This window comes from Danio rerio, chromosome 21 (genome assembly GCF_049306965.1).
Source record: "Danio rerio strain Tuebingen ecotype United States chromosome 21, GRCz12tu, whole genome shotgun sequence".
NCBI classification, from domain to species: domain Eukaryota; kingdom Metazoa; phylum Chordata; class Actinopteri; order Cypriniformes; family Danionidae; genus Danio; species Danio rerio.
In genome coordinates this window covers 22,075,314-22,098,938 of record NC_133196.1, presented here as the reverse complement: position 1 = coordinate 22,098,938, position 23,625 = coordinate 22,075,314, and the positions used below count along the sequence as shown (strand labels likewise).

The 23,625-nt window shown below is 32.8% G+C and overlaps 1 protein-coding gene across 1 annotated transcript in view; it reads left to right on the top strand.

Annotated features, from left to right (window-relative positions):
• ghrb (growth hormone receptor b) overlaps positions 1-23,625 on the top strand; it is a 41,098-nt gene that overhangs the window by 8,981 nt on the left and 8,492 nt on the right. The window contains 3 exon segments of the mRNA NM_001111081.2: positions 17,932-18,020; positions 21,717-21,852; positions 23,234-23,403. Coding sequence (NP_001104551.1) covers positions 17,942-18,020; positions 21,717-21,852; positions 23,234-23,403 — 385 coding nt within the window. The 5' untranslated portion in view covers positions 17,932-17,941.

Genomic DNA, 23,625 nt, shown 5'->3' with positions numbered 1-23,625 from the left:
TCCATTTTAGAAAAAAAAACAATTACTATGGAGGTCAATAAATTTAGTTCCTCAGCAGGAAGGAAACTGCAATTTTGTGTATCCCTGACACATTTGGAGTTGTGGAAAACTGTGATGTGCTGTCTGTCCTTGACACATTCGTCCTGTATCAAAACTGACCATTATTTTATTCTACTCATTCGAAATGGACACTTTATAGTCATCTGAAGAGTAATAACGCCCCATTAATCCAGATCACTGCAGTAACAAGTCTTCCTATGAGGTATGCATATAGTATGTGATGTCCTGTAAAAGAAATGACTGTTCTTTTTTCTACTTATTAGAAATGAGGTGTTTGTAGCAATCTAAAAGGTAACAATGTCCCAATTCTCCAAAACGATGCAGTAACAAGTCTTCGTCTGAGATATGCATATAGCATTGCATGTCCTGTACGACTGATCAATGTTTTCTTCTACTTAGTAGAAATTGGGTCATTATAGAACTTGCTGCAGTAAGAAGTCTTCATATGTACAAAAACTCATGATTTTATGTACTTATTAGAAATTGGGTGTTTATATCCATCTGAAAAGTAATAATGTCCCAATTCTCCAAAAAACTGAAGTAACAAGTGTTCATGTGAAGTACGCTTATAATATAGGATGTCCTGCATAAGAGCTGACCATTGTTTTCTTCTACTTACAAGAAATTGGGTCTTTGAAACACTTTAAATTATGTTAAACCTCATTTCTCAAAAACCCTGCTGTAATAAGGTTTTTATGTGAAGTACACATTTAGTATGGGAAGTCCTGTACAATAACTAATCATTGTTTTTTTTAATACTTTTTAGAAATGGGGTCTTTATAAAATTTTGAATTATAATAATACCCAATTGTTCAGTAAAAAGGTTCCATGTGAAGTACAGATATAGTATGGGATATCATGTATAAGAACTGACATTGTTTTTTTCAACTTATTTAAATTGGGGTCTTTATAACACTTTATAATATGTTAATACCTAATTTTTCCAAAACACTGGAGTAAAAAGGTTTCAGGTCAAGTACACACATAGTATGGGATGTCCTGAATAAGAACTGACCACTGTTTTTTTTCTAATTATTTGAAATGCGGTCTTTATAGCACTTTATAATATTTTAATACCCAATTTCTCCAAAACGCTGCAGTAAAAAGGTTTCATGTCAAGTGCAGAAAGTATAGGATGTCCTGTATAAGAACTGACCATTGTTTTTTCTACTTATTTGAAATGGGGTTTTTATATTACTTTATATTATTATGTTAATACCCCATTTCTCCAAAACAGTGCAGTAAAAAGGTTTCATGTGAAGTACACACATAGTATGGGATGTCCTGTATAAGAACTGACCATTGTTTTTTTCTACTTATTAAAAATGGTTTTTTTATAGAACTTTATATGTTAAAACCCCGTTTCTCCAAATGATGCAGTAAAAAGGCTTTTTGTGAAGTGCACATATAGTATGGGATGTCCTGTATAAGAACTAACCATTATTTTTTTCTACTTATTTGAAATGTGGTCTTTATAGCACTTTATATTAGGTTAATACCCCGTTTCTTTAAAATGCTGCAGTAAAAAGGTTTCATGTGAAGTACATATATAGTATAGGATGTCCTGAATAAGAACTGACCAATGTTTTCTTTTTTACTTATTTAAAATTGGGTTTTTATATCACCTTATATTATGCAAATATCCCATTTCTTCTAAACAGTGCAGTGAGAAGTTTTTATGTCGAAGACGCATATAGTATGGCATGTCCTGTTTTAGAACTGACCAATGTTTTTTTTCTACTTATTTGAAATGCGGTTCTTATAGCACTTTATAATATGTTAATACCTAATTTTTTTAAATGCTGCAGTAAAAATATTTCATGTTAAGTACACAAAGTATAGGATGTCCTGTAAAAGAACTGACCATTGTTTTTTCTACTTATTTGAAATGAGGTGTTTATATCACTTTATAGTATGTTAATATCCCATTACTCCAAAACAGTGCCATAAGAAGGTTTAATGTGAAGTACACGTATAGTATGGGATGTCCTGTATAAGAACTGACCATTGTTTTTTTCTACTTATTTGAAATGGGGTCCTTATAGCACTTTATATTATGTTAATTCCCCATTTCTCCAAAGTGCTGCAGTAAATAGGTTTTATGTGAAGTACAGGTATAGTATGGGATGTCCTGTACAAGAAATGACCATTGTTTTTTTTCTACTTATTTTAAATGTGGTCTTTATAGCACTTTATATTAGGTTATTACCCCGTTTCCCCAAAACAGTACAGTAAAACGGTTTCATGTGAAGTACACATATAGTATGGTATGTCCTGTATAAGAACTGACCATTGTTTTTTTCTACTTATTTGAAATAGGGTCTTTATAACACTTTATATTGTCTTAATACCTCGTTTCTCCAAAATGCTGCAGTAAAAAGGTTTCATGTGAAGTACATATATAGTATGGTATGTCATGTATAAGAACTGACCATTGTCTTTTTCTACTTATTTAAAAATGGGGTCTTTAAAGCACTTTATAACATGTTAATACCCCCTTTCTCCAAAATGCTGCAGTAAAAAGGTTTCATGTGAAGTACACATATAGTATGGTATGTCCTGTATAAGAACTGACCATTGTTTTTTTCTACTTATTTGAAATAGGGTCTTTATAACACTTTATATTGGCTTAATACCTCGTTTCTCCAAAATGCTGCAGTAAAAAGGTTTCATGTGAAGTACATATATAGTATGGTATGTCATGTATAAGAACTGACCATTGTCTTTTTCTACTTATTTAAAAATGGGGTCTTTAAAGCACTTTATAAAATGTTAATACCCCCTTTCTCCAAAATGCTGCAGTAAAAAGGTTTCATGTGAAGTACACATATAGTATGGTATGTCCTGTATAAGAACTGACCATTGTTTTTTCTACTTATTTGAAATAGGGTCTTTATAGCACTTTATATTGGCTTAATGCCCAGTTTCTCCAAAATGCTGCAGTAAAAAGGTTTCATATGAAGTACATATATAGTATGGTATGTCATGTATAAGAACTGACCATTGTCTTTTTCTACTTATTTGAAATGGGGTCTTTAAAGCATTTTATATTATGTTAATACCCCCTTTCTCCAAAATGCTGCAGTAAGAAGGTTTCATGTGAAGTACACATATAGTATGGTATGTCCTGTATAAGAACTGACCATTGTTTTTTCTACTTATTTGAAATGCGGTCTTTATAGCACTTTATATTATGTTAATACCCCCTTTCTCCAAAACGCTGCAGTAAATAGGTTTCATGTGAAGTACAGATATAGTATGGTATGTCATGTATAAGAACTGACCATTGTCTTTTTCTACTTATTTGAAATGGAGTCTTTAAAGCACTTTATATCATGTTAATACCCCCTTTCTCCAAAATGCTGCTGTAAAAAGGTTTCATGTGAAGTACATATATAGTATGGTATGTCCTGTATAAGAACTGACCATTGTTTTTTTCTACTTATTTGAAATGAGGTGTTTATATCACTTTATAGTATGTTAATACCCCATTACTCCAAAACAGTGCCATAAGAAGGTTTAATGTGAAGTACACGTATAGTATGGGATGTCCTGTATAAGAACTGACCATTGTTTTTTTCTACTTATTTGAAATGGGGTCCTTATAGCACTTTATATTATGTTAATTCCCCATTTCTCCAAAGTGCTGCAGTAAATAGGTTTTATGTGAAGTACAGGTATAGTATGGGATGTCCTGTACAAGAAATGACCATTGTTTTTTTTCTACTTATTTTAAATGTGGTCTTTATAGCACTTTATATTAGGTTATTACCCCGTTTCCCCAAAACAGTACAGTAAAACGGTTTCATGTGAAGTACACATATAGTATGGTATGTCCTGTATAAGAACTGACCATTGTTTTTTTCTACTTATTTGAAATAGGGTCTTTATAACACTTTATATTGGCTTAATACCTCGTTTCTCCAAAATGCTGCAGTAAAAAGGTTTCATGTGAAGTACATATATAGTATGGTATGTCATGTATAAGAACTGACCATTGTCTTTTTCTACTTATTTAAAAATGGGGTCTTTAAAGCACTTTATAACATGTTAATACCCCCTTTCTCCAAAATGCTGCAGTAAAAAGGTTTCATGTGAAGTACACATATAGTATGGTATGTCCTGTATAAGAACTGACCATTGTTTTTTTCTACTTATTTGAAATAGGGTCTTTATAACACTTTATATTGGCTTAATACCTCGTTTCTCCAAAATGCTGCAGTAAAAAGGTTTCATGTGAAGTACATATATAGTATGGTATGTCATGTATAAGAACTGACCATTGTCTTTTTCTACTTATTTAAAAATGGGGTCTTTAAAGCACTTTATAAAATGTTAATACCCCCTTTCTCCAAAATGCTGCAGTAAAAAGGTTTCATGTGAAGTACACATATAGTATGGTATGTCCTGTATAAGAACTGACCATTGTTTTTTCTACTTATTTGAAATAGGGTCTTTATAGCACTTTATATTGGCTTAATGCCCAGTTTCTCCAAAATGCTGCAGTAAAAAGGTTTCATGTGAAGTACATATATAGTATGGTATGTCATGTATAAGAACTGACCATTGTCTTTTTCTACTTATTTGAAATGGGGTCTTTAAAGCATTTTATATTATGTTAATACCCCCTTTCTCCAAAATGCTGCAGTAAGAAGGTTTCATGTGAAGTACACATATAGTATGGTATGTCCTGTATAAGAACTGACCATTGTTTTTTCTACTTATTTGAAATGCGGTCTTTATAGCACTTTATATTATGTTAATACCCCCTTTCTCCAAAACGCTGCAGTAAATAGGTTTCATGTGAAGTACAGATATAGTATGGTATGTCATGTATAAGAACTGACCATTGTCTTTTTCTACTTATTTGAAATGGAGTCTTTAAAGCACTTTATATCATGTTAATACCCCCTTTCTCCAAAATGCTGCTGTAAAAAGGTTTCATGTGAAGTACATATATAGTATGGTATGTCCTGTATAAGAACTGACCATTGTTTTTTTCTACTTATTTGAAATGCGGTCTTTATAGCACTTTATATTATGTTAATACCCCCTTTCTCCAAAACGCTGCAGTAAATAGGTTTTATGTGAAGTACACATATAGTATGGTATGTCCTGTACAAGAACTGACTATTTTTTTTTCTACTTTTTTGAAATGCGGTCTTTATAGCACTTTATATTAGGTTATTACCCCAATTCTCCAAAACAGTGCAGTAAAAAGTTTTTATGTGAAGTACACAAAAAGTATGGGATGTCCTGAATAAGAACTGACCATTGTTTCTTTCTACTTATTGGAAATGGGGTCTTTATAGTACTTTATATTATGTTAATACCCCATTTCTCCAAAACAGTGCAGTAAGAAAGTTTCATGTCAAGTACATAGTATGGGATGTCATGTATAAGAACTGACCATTGTTTTTTTCTACTTATTGGAAATGGGCTCTTTATAGCACTTTATCGTATGTTAATAACCTGTTTCCCAAAAACGCTGCAGTAAAAATGTTTCATGTGAAGTGCACATATAGTATGAAATGTCCTGTATAAGAACTGACCATTGTTTTTTTCTACTTATTTAAAATAAACTCTTTATAGTATTTTATATTATGTTAATACCCCGTTTCTTTAAAATTCTGCAGTAAAAAGCTTTTATGTGAAGTACACACATAGATTAGGATGTCCTGTATAAGATCTGACCATTGTTTTTTTCTACTTATTTGAAAGGGGGTATTTATAGTACTTTTTCTATGTAATACCCTGTTTCTCCAAAATGCTGCAGTAAAAAGGTTTCATGTGAAGTACACATATAGTATGGGATGTCCTGTATAACAACTGACAATTGTTTTTTCTACTTATTTGAAATGGGGTTTTTATATCACTTTATATTATAATGTCAATACCCCGCTTCTCCAAAACAGTGCAGTAAGAAGTTTTCATGTGAGGTACACATATAGTGAGGCATGTCCTGTATAACAACTGACAAATGTTTTTTCCTTCTTATTTAAAATGCGGTCTTTATAGTACTTTATATTATGTTAATATCCCGTCTCTTTAAAATGCTGCAGCAAAAAGATTTCATGTGAAGTACACACATAGAATAGCATGTCCTGTATAAGATCTGACCACTGTTTTTTTCTACTTATTTGAAATGGGGTTTTTATACAACTTTATGTAATGTTAATACCTCATTTCTCCAAAACAGTGCAGTAAGAATGTTTCATGTGATGTACACACAAAATATGGAATGTCTTGTACAAAAACTGATCATTGTTTTTTTCTACTTATTTGAAATGGGGTCTTTATGGCACTTTATATTATCTTAATACCCCATTTCTCTAAAATGCTGCAGTAAATAGGTTTCATGTGAAGTACAGATATAGTATGGGATGTCATGTATATTAACTGACCATTGTTTTTTTCTACTTATTTAAATTGGGGTCTTTATAACATTTTGAAATATAATATTATACAATTTCTCCAAAACACTACAGTAATAAGGTTTCATGTGAAGTCCACACATAGTATAGGATGTCCTGTGCAAGAACTGACCATTGTTTTTTTCTACTTATTTAAAATGCGGTCTTCATATTATTTTATATTATGTTAATACCCCGTCTTTTTAAAATGCTGCAGTAAAAAGGTTTCTTGTGAAGTACATATATAGTATGGGATGTCCTGTATAAGAACTGACCATTGTTTTTTTCTACTTATTTAAAATGCGGTCTTTATAGTATTTTATATTTTGTTAATACCCCGTCTCTTTAAAATGCTGCAGTAAAAAGGTTTCATGTGAAGTACATATATAGTATGGGATGTCCTGTAAAAGAACTGACCATTGTTTTTTTTCTACTTATTTGAAATGGGGTCTTTATAGCACTTTATTTTATGTTAATACCCCATTTCTCTAAAATGCTGCAGTAAATAGGTTTCATGTAAAGTAGAGATATAGTATGGGATGTCCTGTATAATAACTGACCATTGTTTTTTTCTACTTATTTAAATTGGGGTCTTTATAACACTTTGAAATATAATATTAAACAATTTCTCCAAAACACTGCAGTAATAAGGTTTCATGTGAAGTCCACACATAGTATGGGATGTCCTGTGTAAGAACTGACCATTGTTTTTTTCTACTTATTTAAAATGCGGCCTTTATAGTATTTTATATTATGTTAATACCCCGTCTCTTTAAAATGCTGCAGTAAAAAGGTTTCATGTGAAGTACATATATAATATGGGATGTCCTGTGTAAGAACTGACAATTGTTTTTTTCTACTTTTTTAAAATGCGGTCTTTATAACACTTTGAAATATAATGATATACAATTTCTCCAAAACACTGCAGTAATAAGGTTTCATGTGAAGTTCACACATAGTATGGGATGTCCTGTATAAGAACTGACCATTATTTTTTTCTACTTATAAAAAATGGGGTCTTTATAGTATTTTTTATTATGTTAATACCTTGTCTCTTTAAAATGCTGCAGTAAAAAGGTTTCATGTGAAGTACATATATAGTATGGGATGTCCTGTATAAGAACTGACTATTGTTTTTTTCTACTTATTAGAAATGGGGTCTTTATAGCACTTTATATTATGTTAATACCCCATGTCTGAAAAATGCTGCAGTAAAAAGGTTTCATGTGAAGTACACATAGAGTATGGGATGTCCTATATAAGAACTGACCATTGTTTTTTTTCTACTTATTAGAAATAGGGTCCTTATAACACTTTAAATCATATTAATACCCCATTTCTCCAAAACAGTGCAGTAAGAAGGTTTAATGTGAAGTACACACATAGTATGAAATGTCCTGTATAAGAACTGACCATTGTCTTTTTCTACTTATTTAAAATAAACTCTTTATAGTACTTTATATTATGTTAATACCCCGTTTCTTTAAAATGCTGCAGTAAAAAGCTTTTATGTGAAGTAAACACATAGATTAGGATGTCCTGTATAAGATCTGACCATTGTTTTTTTCTACTTATTTGAAAGGGGATATTTATAGTACTTTTTCTATATAATACCCTGTTTCTCCAAAATGCTGCAGTAAAAAGGTTTCATGTGAAGTACACATATAGTCTGGGATGTCCTGTATAACAACTGACAATTGTGTTTTCTACTTATTTGAAATGGGGTTTTTATATCACTTTATATTATCATGTTAATACCCCGCTTCTCTAAAACAGTGCAGTAAGAAGTTTTCATGTGAAGTACACATATAGTATGGGATGTCCTGTATAACAACTGACAATTGTTTTTTCTACTTATTTGAAATGGGGTTTTTATATCACTTTATATTATGATGTTAATACCCCTCTTCTCCAAAATGCTGCAGTAAGAAGTTTTCTTGTGAAGTACACATATAGTATGGGATGTCCTGTATAACAACTGACAATTGTTTTTTTCCTTCTTATTTAAAATGCGGTCTTTATAGTACTTTATATTATGTTAATATCCCGTTTCTTTAAAATGCTGCAGTAAAAAGGTTTCATGTGAAGTACACACATAGATTCGCATGTCCTGTATAAGATCTGACCATTGTTTTTTTCTACTTATTTGAAATGGGGTTTTTATACCACTTTATGTTATGTTAATACCTCATTTCTCCAAAACAGTGCAGTAAGAATGTTTCATGTGATGTACACACATAACATGGAATGTCTTGTACAAAAACTGACCATTGTTTTTTTATACTTATTTGAAATGGGGTCTTTATAGCACTTTATATTAGGTTAATACCCCATTTCTCTAAAATGCTGCAGTAAATAGGTTTCATGTGAAGTACAGATATAGTATGGGATGTCGGGTATAATAACTGACCATTGTTTTTTTCTACTTATTTAAATTGGGGTCTTTATAACACTTTGAAATATAATATTATATAATATTATATAATATTATACAATTTCTCCAAAACACTGCAGTAATAAGGTTTCATGTGAAGTCCACACATAGTATGGGATGTCCTGTGTAAGAACTGACCATTGTTTTTTTTTACTTATTTAAAATGTGGTCTTTATAGTATTTTATATTATGTTAATACCCCGTCTCTTTAAAATGCTGCAGTAAAAAGGTTTCATGTGAAGTACATATATAGTATGGGATGTCCTGTATAAGAACTGACCATTGTTTTTTTCTACTTATTTAAAATGTGGTCTTTATAGTATTTTATATTATGTTAATACCCCGTCTCTTTAAAATGCTGCAGTAAAAAGGTTTCATGTGAAGTACATATATAGTATGGGATGTCCTGTATAAGAACTGACCATTGTTTTTTTCTACTTATTTGAAATGGGGTCTTTATAGCACTTTATTTTATGTTAATATCCCGTTTCTTTAAAATGCTGCAGTAAAAAGGTTTCATGTGAAGTACACACATAGATTAGCATGTCCTGTATAAGATCTGACCATTGTTTTTTTCTACTTATTTGAAATGGGGTTTTTATACCACTTTATGTTATGTTAATACCTCATTTCTCCAAAACAGTGCAGTAAGAATGTTTCATGTGATGTACACACATAACATGGAATGTCTTGTACAAAAACTGACCATTGTTTTTTTATACTTATTTGAAATGGGGTCTTTATAGCACTTTATATTATGTTAATACCCCATTTCTCTAAAATGCTGCAGTAAATAGGTTTCATGTGAAGTACAGATATAGTATGGGATGTCGTGTATAATAACTGACCATTGTTTTTTTCTACTTATTTAAATTGGGGTCTTTATAACACTTTGAAATATAATATTATATAATATTATATAATATTATACAATTTCTCCAAAACACTGCAGTAATAAGGTTTCATGTGAAGTCCACACATAGTATGGGATGTCCTGTGTAAGAACTGACCATTGTTTTTTTCTACTTATTTAAAATGCGGTCTTTATAGTATTTTATATTATGTTAATACCCCGTCTCTTTAAAATGCTGCAGTAAAAAGGTTTCATGTGAAGTACATATATAGTATGGGATGTCCTGTATAAGAACTGACCATTGTTTTTTTATACTTATTTGAAATGGGGTCTTTATAGCACTTTATATTATGTTAATACCCCATTTCTCTAAAATGCTGCAGTAAATAGGTTTCATGTGAAGTACAGATATAGTATGGGATGTCGTGTATAATAACTGACCATTGTTTTTTTCTACTTATTTAAATTGGGGTCTTTATAACACTTTGAAATATAATATTATATAATATTATATAATATTATACAATTTCTCCAAAACACTGCAGTAATAAGGTTTCATGTGAAGTCCACACATAGTATGGGATGTCCTGTGTAAGAACTGACCATTGTTTTTTTCTACTTATTTAAAATGCGGTCTTTATAGTATTTTATATTATGTTAATACCCCGTCTCTTTAAAATGCTGCAGTAAAAAGGTTTCATGTGAAGTACATATATAGTATGGGATGTCCTGTATAAGAACTGACCATTGTTTTTTTCTACTTATTTAAAATGTGGTCTTTATAGTATTTTATATTATGTTAATACCCCGTCTCTTTAAAATGCTGCAGTAAAAAGGTTTCATGTGAAGTACATAAATAGTATGGGATGTCCTGTATAAGAACTGACCATTGTTTTTTTCTACTTATTTGAAATGGGGTCTTTATAGCACTTTATTTTATGTTAATACCCCATTTCTCTAAAATGCTGCAGTAAATAGGTTTCATGTGAAGTAGAGATATAGTATGGGATGTCCTGTACAATAACTGACCATTGTTTTTTTCTACTTATTTAAATTGGGGTCTTTATAACACTTTGAAATATAATATTATACAATTTCTTCAAAACACTGCAGTAATAAGGTTTCATGTGAAGTCCACACATAGTATGGGATGTCCTGTGTAAGAACTGACCATTGTTTTTTTCTACTTATTTAAATTGCGGTCTTTATAGTATTTTATATTATGTTAATACCCCGTGTCTTTAAAATGCTGCAGTAAAAAGGTTTCATGTGAAGTACATATATAGCAAGGGATGTCCTGTGTAAGAACTGACCATTGTTTTTTTCTACTTATTTAAAATGCGGTCTTTATAGTATTTTATATTATGTCAATACCCTGTCTCTTTAAAATGCTGCAGTAAAAAGGTTTCATGTGAAGTACATATATAGTATGGGATGTCCTGTATAAGAACTGACCATTGTTTTTTTCTACTTATTTAAATTGGGGTCTTTATAACACTTTGAAATATAATAATATACAATTTCTCTAAAACAGTGCAGTAAGAAGATTTAATGTGAAGTACACATATAGTATGGGATGTCCTGTATAAGGACTGACCATTGTTTTTTTTCTACTTATTTAAAATAAACTCTTTGTAGTACTTTATATTATGTTAATACCCCGTTTCTTTAAAATGCTGCATTAAAAAGCTTTTATGTGAAGTACACACATAGATTAGGATGTCCTGTATAAGATCTGACCATTGTTTTTTTCTACTTATTTGAATTGGGTTTTTTATAGCACTTTAAAATATGTTAATACCCTGTTCCTCCAAAACACTGTAGTTAAAAGTTTTCTTGTGTAGTACAGATATAGTATGGTATGTCCTGTATAAGAACTGACCATTGTTTTTTCCTACTTATTTTAAATGTGGTCTTTATAGCACTTTTTATTAGGTTATTAGCCCGTTTCTCCAAAACGGTGCAGTAAAAAGATTTCATATGAAGTACACATATAGCTTGGGATGTTCTGTACAGGAATTGATCATTGTTTTTGTCTACTTATTGGAAATTGGGTCTTTATAACACTGAGTAATGTTAATACCCAATTTCTCCAAAACACTGCAGTGACAAGTCTTTATTTGAAGTTTAGAATGTGATGTCCTGTATCAGACCTGACTATTGTTTTTTTCTACATATTTTAAATGAGCAATTTTTTTTCCAAATTGCTGAAGTAAAAAGTATTCAGATGTAGTATATATGCATATAGCATGGGACATCCAGTATCAAACCAGATCAGTCTTTCATTTAACTTATGTCAAACAATGTATTTATAGCACTTTAAAGACTTTATAGCTCAATAATAGCACATTTCTCCAAAATGCTGCAGTAAGTTATTATGAGGTATGCATATAATATTGGATGTCCTGTCCATTGTTTTCTTCTGCTCACCTAAATGAGGTCTTTTACATGAGGTATGCATGTACATCCTGTATCAGAACCAAACTTTGTTTTTTTTTCTACTTATTTCTTTATAGCACTTTAAAGTGTGTTAATGGTACATTTCTCCAAAATGCTGCAGTAAAACAGGCTTCATATGATGTATGCTTAGTATTTGACTTCCTGCATCAGATCTTATTGTTGTTCTATTCTACTTATAACAAATAATAAGGTCTTTACAGTCATCTAAAGTGTAATAATGCCCCATATCCCATATACTGAAAGAAGCATACATTTTTAAATCCCCTTTAAATAAAACCAACATATATTTGTAACTTAAACAATGCTATGTTGGACTACTTCATGATTATTTTCACTTTCTGAGGTTAGGCACGTTGTATAAAATTGCATTCAACCTTATTTGCAATGTACTGTAGTTGGCTAGGATAAATAAAAACGCATTCTGGGTGTTTAGAAATCGTATATTTATTCTGTCCGTTTGATCTGCTTTAAAATCATTTGAAGCAAAAAGATAGACTTGAGGAAATTAAAGGTAAGCCCAGAAACCAATTTCTTAAAATAACAACAGTCAAAAAAAGCTAATAAATTGTTTAATAAAGCATACGTGGGAGGAAAGGGGGATAAACTTATATTTCGTTGTTATCTCTCTGTTCTGGGCGAAATGTGTGCTCTGTGGAGCGCTCTCTGTGTGGCTGCTGACATTACCGTAATGATCATAATACGCGCGCACCGAAATATAAAGCGCGGCTGGCTTGACTGTGTTTTTCCGAACCGCGGCTGGCTTGACCGCAGTAGATTTTAAGCGACGTTTGTGGTAGATTATAATGCAGATTTGCGTGTAAAAACGGTTTAAATTACACAAATAAAGCCAAAAAAGCGTTAAATGCCACATTTAAGTTTTTATTTGTTCCTGTATCACGTTTGGAATACTTTTATCATGATGTTTCGTGCGCATGCTTACTCACAAGGATTGTTTACAAGATAGCTGAAATGTATTCACGTCATATGGTGTGCAGATGTGTTAATTATAGACTACACAATACAATCATTTTGTAGTTAGGCAATATGCAGCAGTGTAACTAAATGTTAGCATGTCATCAGTTATGTCTTGAATGATTGCAATTGTGGTATATCTATCAAACAGTTGCATGGAAAGTGTGTTTTTGATTTCAGTATTTTTGGACAGTTGGTTAATATATTTTTTCAGCCTAAAAAAATAAAATAAATAAAAATAACAGTTCAAAAAGAAGTCAAAAAGCTTTAGTGTCAGCTTGCAACATTCAAAATTAAAGCCGACTGTATTCATGTGTGGATCAGTGTTGGCCACGTTCCTAATTAGCTATAGTTACTAGTTACTTTTCACAAATAGTAACTGAGTTACATAATTATAAAAGTAACTAATTACCAGGGAAAGTATTTATTGTGTAAAATCTAGTTTATCAAATGACTATGAATAAATATTGTACATCTACGCTATTTTAATGTTGTTGTGGGACAATGTGAGAGACAACTATATATCTAGATATTTTATTTAAATCTGCATGAGTAATCAGTGCTTGCTGTAGAAAAAAATCAAGTTTATTTGCTTTGACGTTGTGGCTTCATCTCCTTTTTTGGTAGCAGAGCTCACGTTATCACCTGCGTAGCCACTAAATTTTGGCCTCATGTGACGACGTGAGCTGCTTCATTAGGTTAGAATTACTTGTCACTGACACAAAGAGTTTTTTTTTCCTGGGCATAAGCACGATACATGAACATTCTTGTCTTTCACATCAACGACCAATCATCCAATCATCACCAAGCCAATCATCACGTTCTCAGTTGCACCATGTTCACAGACACACCAATCATCATCACTGGTTGGTTATGTGTTCCGCCCTAGCCCCAAACCCACACACCCACCCCAGAGAAAGAGATGTTGAGAGAGACTGCTCGCATAAAAACTGCTTCAGTATTCTTAATTATAGTAATGTGAATTTTTTTGCCAGTAACTGCATTGTAATGGGGGTAACGGTGATTCGTTTTATTACATCTTACTGAAAAAAATTCTTTGTTAGTATAGAGCTGTATGATTTTAGCTAAAATAAGAATCACAATTTTTTGCTTAAAATCAAGATCACGATTTTCTTACGATTCTGTAATTACAAAATAAAGATTAATTTGGGTGGGCTATTATTATTTCTCAAACATATGGTAAAACAATAACAACATAAGGTCTATGTGTAGGTCTAAGGTGGTTAAAAAGCTACATTTTTATTAACTTTGAATGTTTTAAATTGTCATCAGATTTCCTCCTGCATTATATTTAACATTTATTATCAAGCTAATATCTCTGTGTTCGTTATAAAAAAAACATCAAACGTGTGTCGTAATCAGAACTTTAAAATGCCTCTGCGTGCTTTTTGTTTCACTTTCACTGCAGAGTGCAGTTTATGTCATCATGGCTGCCGTCACATGCAAATCGTACTTCCCGCGCGGCTACTAAATGATCGCTCTGTGCAACAAATCAAATTTTGTTTACAACTTTAATACCTGTTATTCACACCCTATGCAGGTTCTGTTCAGTAGTACAAGTGAAGTAGTAAACAAACAATGCGTCAGCTCATGCGTTATTTCTTGGCCATGAATATGACAGAAATTACATTTTTTGGTGATTTGATGAGTATGTGACACGTTTAACACCGTTTGGAGGTGTCCATGTTGCTGAGCAACATATACAAAAAAATGTGAAGACTTGTGCGTCCACATTGACGCTTCTCGTCTGACCTTGAAAATACAATTGGCTGAATCGTAGAAATGCTAAATTAAGATCATGTGTAGGAAGGGCAGAATCAAGATCGCAACCTTTTTTCGATTAATTGTGCAGCCCTACGTTAGTAGTTAGTAAGAATTTGTTTTGTTTTTGTAATCGTACACAAGTTACAAATTTATTTGCTAATTTTTGTAAAAATGTGACTGAATATTACTGAGTCACTTTCTCATTTTTTGCTAAATCTAGGCCAGTTTCCTAATTTTAGTGGGAAAATCCACACTTGGACATGTAGAACTAATTAAATTTTAATTAGACCCATGATTCGACAACAAAAAGAACAAATTATTACATTTATTACATCATGGTGAATATTTAGTAAAACAAGGTAACAAATGATTAAAACATGTTAATAATTTAACTTGTTTGAACAAATGAGTTCATTCAAATCATTTATCATTTATACACTATACTGGAGCTAAGGAAAACACAGAAACTCAAAACACAGCAAATAAATACTCCTAACATACCTGTTCTGCCACTATGATATTCACTACTAATGCCCTGTTTACACTTGGCCCTTAAGATGTGTTTTTGTAGCTTTAATCACATCAAGCGTACAGCTCTTGATATAGTTATAAATTAGGTTTTGAGCTTTTGATTACTTCCTGTGTTGGTTGCAAATAAATTTGAGTAAATTATTTTCCGCTCTTGTGGTCGAATGCATTCAAAAATGACCAAAGATGGCCTGTTTTACTTCTGCTGAGCTAATTCTTAAACATTGCAAGTCATCTTAGACAATCCTTGCATAGTCTCAGCCATAGCTTCTCTATAGACTATAAAGATGATGGGGTTTTTGATCACGATACTATTCTTGTATACATACAAGTGCTTTTTACCATGTCAGTGGCACACTGTTGTTTTAATCAATAGTTCCTGGTGATTTTGTGGTCTTTAATTGAACTGTCATGTTAAATTAACGACTCTTGACTGTCTCAGGCACTTTTCAGGAAGCCCCATATCAAACATAGCACTTCTGTAATCGACATCCTAATAATGCATTTGGACATGGGAGAACAGCCTGTACCCACTTTATCAAGGACCAAGCCCTTCACCCTCAGCGAGACTTTGTTATCTTTGTACTGCAGCACTGGGTGTGAAGGCCGTTTCAATCTAATAGAGAAGTGCTGAGATACACAGTCAATACAAGGATTTCTGAGAAGATGTTTCCCGAGAAGATGTTTTCCAGAAGCAGATTGGAGTCAAGCCATGTTGCAGTGAGGATATATTTCACAACTGCTGCCTAGAGCCTTTGGCTTAAAATGGATGTCAGAGGACTGTTTACTGTGATTTCGTAATCCTGTCAGTTTCATGGATAGATTGCTTTCCACAATGAAACAAATGAATAATCTGAATGGTTTATTCTAATGGAAAAGTAATGAAAGTAATGGCCTAATGGAAAGCAAACTGAATTAACAGAAAAACTGCGACTAGTAGCTGGTGGTTGCTCGTATTTATGAGTGTACAATACAATACTTGAATGGATTAGACCTGTCCTGGTGAAATAAATATGATACTTAGGTAAAACCACTAGCCTCGTTCAAATGATTCATTCAAAAGAGCTGATTCAATTAGAAACAAAGCAAGTGCCTGCTAGAATGCGGCTTAACTGACTCTAATTATTAATTCAAAAATAGATGCATTTTGAAAGGGTGCTGAAAAAGTCCCCCTCCCCCTAGAAAAAAATAAAAAATGTTACGTCTAATATTTTATTTACAGCAGGGAAAATAAGTATTGAACAAGTATTGATTTTTTTTTCCTGAGATTAATGTTTCTAAAGAAGCTGTTGACATGGAATTGAACCAGATTTTGGTAAAAACATGAACAATACAAACATAAAAATTAAACAAAAACATCTCAAATATTTGTTATGTGTAATAACAATGAAATGACACAAGGGGAAAGTGCTGAACTACTGAAACGTATTTTAATACTTTATATAAAATGCTTTTTTCATGATGATCCTGTTTGTCTCATCTATCAAATGATAGACTTGTTCAATATTTACTGTAACGAATAACAGATTTGCGATAGAGCTTACATAGTGACAAACATCGCTCTTGCTTGTTTGATATTAGCTAAGTTTCTATTCAGCTATTTTTATGAGCATTCATGGATTTATTTATTTTATGCACAAAAGTTTTGAAAATGCACATAAAAACGATGAAAGCACTTTTACCAAGCAAATTCCATTATGCACATAAAAAAAGTCATCTGATTTTGTTATTCAAGATTCTTAAAATTTGTGGCAATGGACAAACCAGCAGGCTGAGCATGCTGTAAAAATGTGGTTTAGCCATTCTAAAACGCCTTAACCGTTTCAGTATTAGTGTTATTATATTATTAATTACCTCCAGAACTGTCAAGAATGTCTTTGCTCCATGTCTCACACCTTCAAACATGGCCACATGCTCATTGTGCGTTCAGACTTTCATCTTCTGAGCCGCAAGTAATATATCAAATGAAGAAAAGATTCACGCAGCTTCTCCAACCGCTGCAAATTTCTTTTTTACTGTAGATATTTGGTGCCAGTTATTCAGGAAGTGATGATTTTGTTCTCTTTGTTGAATGGAAATGCTGCTTTATTCGCCATCTTTTATGCGATATTCCAGTTTTGCGCCTAAATTTAATTCACATTTTTGGACGTAAACATAGCTAATGTAAATATGAGGAAAAACTATCAGATAACTTAAATTATAGAAGCATTCCAACATCATATAATAAGCTTTATAGTCATTGAGTGAATGCTTGTGGACTCTTGAGTTGGGTTTTTATTGCAAGATGAGTGACATGACAATGTCAGCTTGCACACTGTTTAAACAACAATTATCGTAAACATTAACTATCACCACTCCTGCTTCTGTTACTCTTAATGTAGCCTGTTAACAGTGTTCACATGTAGCTTTTCTTTTGTTTTTTACAGGAAATATACCATGGAGAAAGTCCTTTTCATCTGTGTCTTGTTCACCGGTGCTGCGGCAACACAAAATGTGCTTCCTACTACAACACAGGGTATGCAGTTTGTTGCTTTTTTGCTGGTGTTTTATGATGTGTTGCTCGAATAGTTTGAATTAGGAACATTTCACTGGATATTACAAGAATTATTGGCACTTTCAGCAGCCATTTCTTTTCCTTTTAAAGTCTTTAAAGAGCCTGTAATGGAGCATTCCAACCATACAACAAGAAAACAGGATGTTTTCTTTAGGAAGCCACCCATTGCTTACCATTTCTTATTAGTGGGGTGCTACTGTGTAACACTAGGCTAGTTATTTGGCTTTCTTGACTTCTGAATACACAGGAAATACAATCAATTTTGAAGTAAAAACAGATTTTAAAAAGTCTCTATATGCAGGCTACGGCAACATTCATTTTGGTTAAGCCAATTAAGAAATGTCCCCAATCAAAAGCAACCGGATAATGTATCAAAAACCTTAAATGAATGAATCCCTTTGAGGAAGTACATTGAATATTTTCCTTTTGGCTTTCACATGGCCATATGTGGTTCTTTCCAAGACCATTTCTAAATGCTTTCGCTTGGAAGTGCTGTCCCTTTGAACAGGTCTGGCAATTATGGATTCAGTTGAATGTAACATTTTCTGTAGAATGCACTAAAGGTGGGCTGCTGTAAGTGGGAGAGAGTGGATAGTGGATATATGAAATGGTTGGTAGCTTCACAACATCACTCTGCCGATCCTGTTTGTGCTGTACATTAGTTTCTATGGGAACATATTCTACTGCATTGACAGCTCTGATTCATTCCTATTGTTAATCCTATATTTACTAACAGCTTCTCTAAAAAAGACATATACAGTAAGCCGAAAAGTCAGTTATTGTGCAGAAACACTGATTTTGCATATTGAAACTCTACTACTACTTTTTGTGATGTTTAAATTTGGTTGTTGGTTCATCTTTTTGTGTGACATTTTGCTCCTTTATACAAAGTTGAAGGTAAAATTTTGAACAAAGTATTTGTAGTGTTTATAGAAACTGAATAAATAGTTGTTGATGTATTGAAATATGGACGTGTTTCTCCTATGTATGCAGTGTGCAGAGGGATTGCCAGATCTTATTAGAAAACACAAGCCAACTTTAAACGCAGTCTAAAAAATAAAAGCACGACAAACTTTGCATCCTGCATGTATCTGCCTAATTAATAAACTCCAAAAACTGGATTTATTACGCCCCATTTACATGGAGCGTCAGTGTTAAAGCTACCATTCACTTTGAATGGGTGACGTTAAGTGTTGCTAAACTGAGTTGTGGATCCGTCGATGCCACTTTAGCATCATTGCTTGCTATAAAAGTTGGGAATTTCTCAGTTTTCAAGCACCAATGGAAGCATACGCAAAACAGGGGTGCGTTTCCAAAAAACCTTGTTACTAAGGTCACAAGTTCCGTTGTTAGAAACATAGTTCGTTGATTTGGCATCGTTCCAACAAACATTCGCAAACTGCATCACAAACTTGTACACTTGAAGTGTTTGTACAAACTTGTACATGTGAAGTGACGCTGGCAATGGAAGTGTGGATCCAAATGCATGTTTATTAAACTAAGAATGGTCAGGAAAGCAATGGTCAAACCAGGAGTAAGCAGATAGGCAATTCAGAGGTGAGTCAAATAAATGGGCAGATGAAATTTACATTACGTCTCCAAAGCTTGTGAAAACAAAAATAAATAAATAACCTACTGTAAATTACGCCTACAACCATTAACGATTGATATGATTTATACATTAAATTTGAATATGTGTTAGCTAAGTGATTTTATTTGGAATATTCTTAATAATATTCATAAACGATAGATGTGCGCAAAGCAACTACAGTTTTGGAAAACACTCCTCATTACATAGTTCTTTTTCCAAACAATGCATCGTACTATGATAGTTCAGCCACGAGTAATGTCGTTCTTTGGAAAACACACCCCACTTCGATTTATGTAAATACTATTAACTCAGACACAGTAGCCGATTGCGGACTAATTTCATTGGCTAACGCTGCTAAGACTGATCGCGTCAGCTTCGGACACGCTCTCTGTCAAGCGTTGGCGCTGAATTCCTGTGTAAATTGGGCGTTAAAGGTAGGGTTCAACTCCAAAATGAAAATTCTGTCTTTATTTAATCACCCTTTGCTTGTTTCAAAACTTTCTTTTTTCTGTTGAGCATAAAAGAAGATATTTTGAAGAAAGCTGGAAACTTGTAACTATTGACTTCCACAGTATTTGTTTTTCCTTCTATGGAAGTGAATGGTTACAGGTTCTCAGCTTTCTTCAAACTTTGTTCTTTTGTGTTTAACAGTTGAATAAAACCCATAAAGGTTTAGATCCACTTGTGTGTGAGTAAATAGTGAGTGCATTTTTAATTTTTGGGTAAAATAACCCAAACATTGCATATAATGAGTGAACCTGGCAACACTTACAGAACATTTTCTGCGTAATAATAAAGTTGACGACAATAACAAGTCTTTAAATGCTCAGATGCTCTTTAATTGCAAACATGCAAGATGGTTGTGTTTACCATGTTGCCAACCATTCCAGTTTCAGGAATGAGTTGTGTTCTGTAAAAACACAAAACTACCACATGTTAATAGTTTTTTAATAGCTTGAATTCTGATCAAGTGTGAAAGTATTATTGCAAAATATCTGAACCAAATTCCCAAACAAGAGACTACATGTTTGCAAATCCTGAACACTTGAGACTAATATCCATACAAACTGAAGAGAAACTGAAGAATAATTATATCATGCATAATTTCATCCAAAATTACAGGAAGAGAAAATAACAAGGCCATAGGGAATGTGTTATTCTGGCCTATGAATTAAAATAATGATTGTTCCATCGATATTAATCAATGCTTTGGAAACTATGCTTCAATTTATCAGTTATCTCAAATCATCAGGTTTTTATTTGGTTTGTTTTTTTCAGTATTGCTATTTAAATGCATGAGTAGAGCCCTTCAAAAGAGCTTGCAAGCTGTAACAGTGCTCTGCCACTCAAACGCTTCCACATGTGAAAAATGCCAGCACGCATTTCCAGGAAAACACAGCTGACAGTTATAGCCCAACTGGGATTTATGTTACATCCTGTTACTCCTAAGCTGGTTTAAACTGAAGGACATTCACAGAATTTTTGGCCTTTTCAGAAAATTATTTGGCCTGTTTGATCAATCACAGCTGCGCACATTTTTAAACTTAAAGAGATAATTCTCCCAAAAATAAAAGATTACTCACTTTTCCCCATTTATGTGCTCCCAAGCCCTTATGAGTTTGCTTTTTATGTTGAACACAAACAAAGATGTTTTGAAGAGTGTTAGAAACCTGCAACCATTGACTTCCATAATAGCAAAAAAATCCAACATTTTTCTAAATAACTTATTTTGTGTTCATCTAAAAAAAATGAACTTAAACAGATTTGCGACGAGTGAAGTAAGGGTGTTTAAATAATGATTTTCAGCTTTGGTTGATTGCTTTCAGCTGGAAAAAAGAATTATAAAAACAAATATAAAACTGCATTATTGCCATATTTTTATGTATTTTTATACTCCAAAAGCAACCGATACAGAGAAGCCTAAGATAATTCTTATTAAAAGTATAATTAAAAACACATTTCTGTTGTTTTCTCCACTCTGTCAGACTACTTAGAAACCTTTGGCTAGGGTTAGGGTAAGGCTATTATCTCATGATTTTTATAGTCTTATTTTTCCCTTTTTTCAGGTCAGACTTCAACACGGCCTCATCTGACTGGCTGTTTTTCTCGAGATATGATAACTTTCCGTTGTCAGTGGGAAACTGGATCTTCACAAAACCGCACAGAACTCGAGGATCTGAGCTTTTTCTACATGTTAGAAAAGTAAATAGTGACACATAATCTCTTAGACTAAAATGGAGGATACACACACACCTTTGTTTTTGTGAATTGTGGGCACATATACATACAGTGCATCTGGAAAGTAATCAAAGTGCTTCACTTTTTGCAAATTTTTTATGTTGCAGCCTTATTCCAAAATGGATTAAATTCATTTATTTGCTCCAAAATCGACACACAATACCCCATAATGTCAATGTGAAAAAAATACTTTTTGAAATTGTTGCAAATTTATTAAAAATAAAAAACCTGAAAAATCACATGTACTAAAGTCATTGCCCTGAAGCTTTAATTTGAGCTCAGGTACATTCAGTTTCCACTGATCATTCTTGAGATGTTTCAGCAGCTTAATTGTAGTTCACCTGTGGTAAAATCAGTTGATTGGACATGATTTGGAAAGGCATACACCTGTCTATATGAGGTCCCAGGGTTCTGCTTCAGAGTGCTCTTGACCTCAGACTGGGGCGACGGTTCATCTTCCAGCAGGACAATGACCCAAAGCACACTGCCAAAATGTCAATGGAGTGGCTTCACAGCAACTCGGGGAATGTCCTTGAGTGGCCCAGCCAGAGCCCAGTATTATTAAACAATTCCGGAGATATTTAAAAACTGCTGTACACCACTACTTCCAATCCAACAAGAGAGTGAGCTTGAGAGGTACGGCAAAGAGGAATAGGCAAAAATTCCCAAAGACAGGTGTGCCAAGCTTGAGGCGTCATTTTCAAAAGGACTTGAGGCTGTAATTGCTGCCAAAGGTGCATTAACAAAGTCTTGAGCAAAGGCTGTGAATACTTATGTACATGTGATTTTTCAGATTTTTTTTTATTTGTAACAAATTTGCAACAATTAAAAAAAAAAATCTTTTTTCACATTGACATTATGGGCTATGGTGTCTAGAATTTTGAGGAAATAAATGAATTTAATCCATTTTGGAATAAGGCTGTAACAAAAAAGTGAAGCTCTATGAATAATTTCCAGATGCACTGTAGGTTTCCCTTGTTTTTATACAGTACAAACTGTATTTTCTATTGCCCTAACCCTATTCTACCCCTCAACCCAACCATTACTTTTTATTGTACATTTTTACTTTCTGAAAACAACTCTTTCTTTTTGATTTATAAGTTTTTTGAGAAATTAGGAGATCAGCAATGTCCTCATATTTCACCACCTTCTTGCAATACCTGTGTCATACATATGTCATGAGACAGATTTGTGTCCTGATATGTCACAAAAACACGTACACCTTCACCTTGAAGTAGAAAATTATTATGCACAATAAGTTACATAAGTTACCATCAGTGTAAAGCTGTTCAGTTGAATGACTTGTCCGCTTATTAATGATCTATAATTTCTTGCATGTCTGCAGGGATCCAAAGAAAACTTACGGAAAATGGATTGAATGTCCAAGTTACAACTCCCAGAGAAATGAATGCTACTTTGATGCCAGTCATACCTTTGTATGGTATACTTATGTGATCCAGCTGCGCTCTGTTGATAATGTTTATGAGGAAATGTCCTTTAACATAGAAAATATTGGTAAGTCATGTCTTAAACACAAACTCTTACCTAAAGTCTTTTCTTTTCCTTAACATGCTTTCAAGTATACAACCCCATGTGGTCAAAAAATAATTTTCACATATATATTTAAATGTTTCTAATTATAGAACGAATATTTTAGTGTTGATAAATATATATTTCCATCACATATTAATACCATATTTAATGTTTTTCTCCAATGTTTAAAAGTTTTTTCTTTAA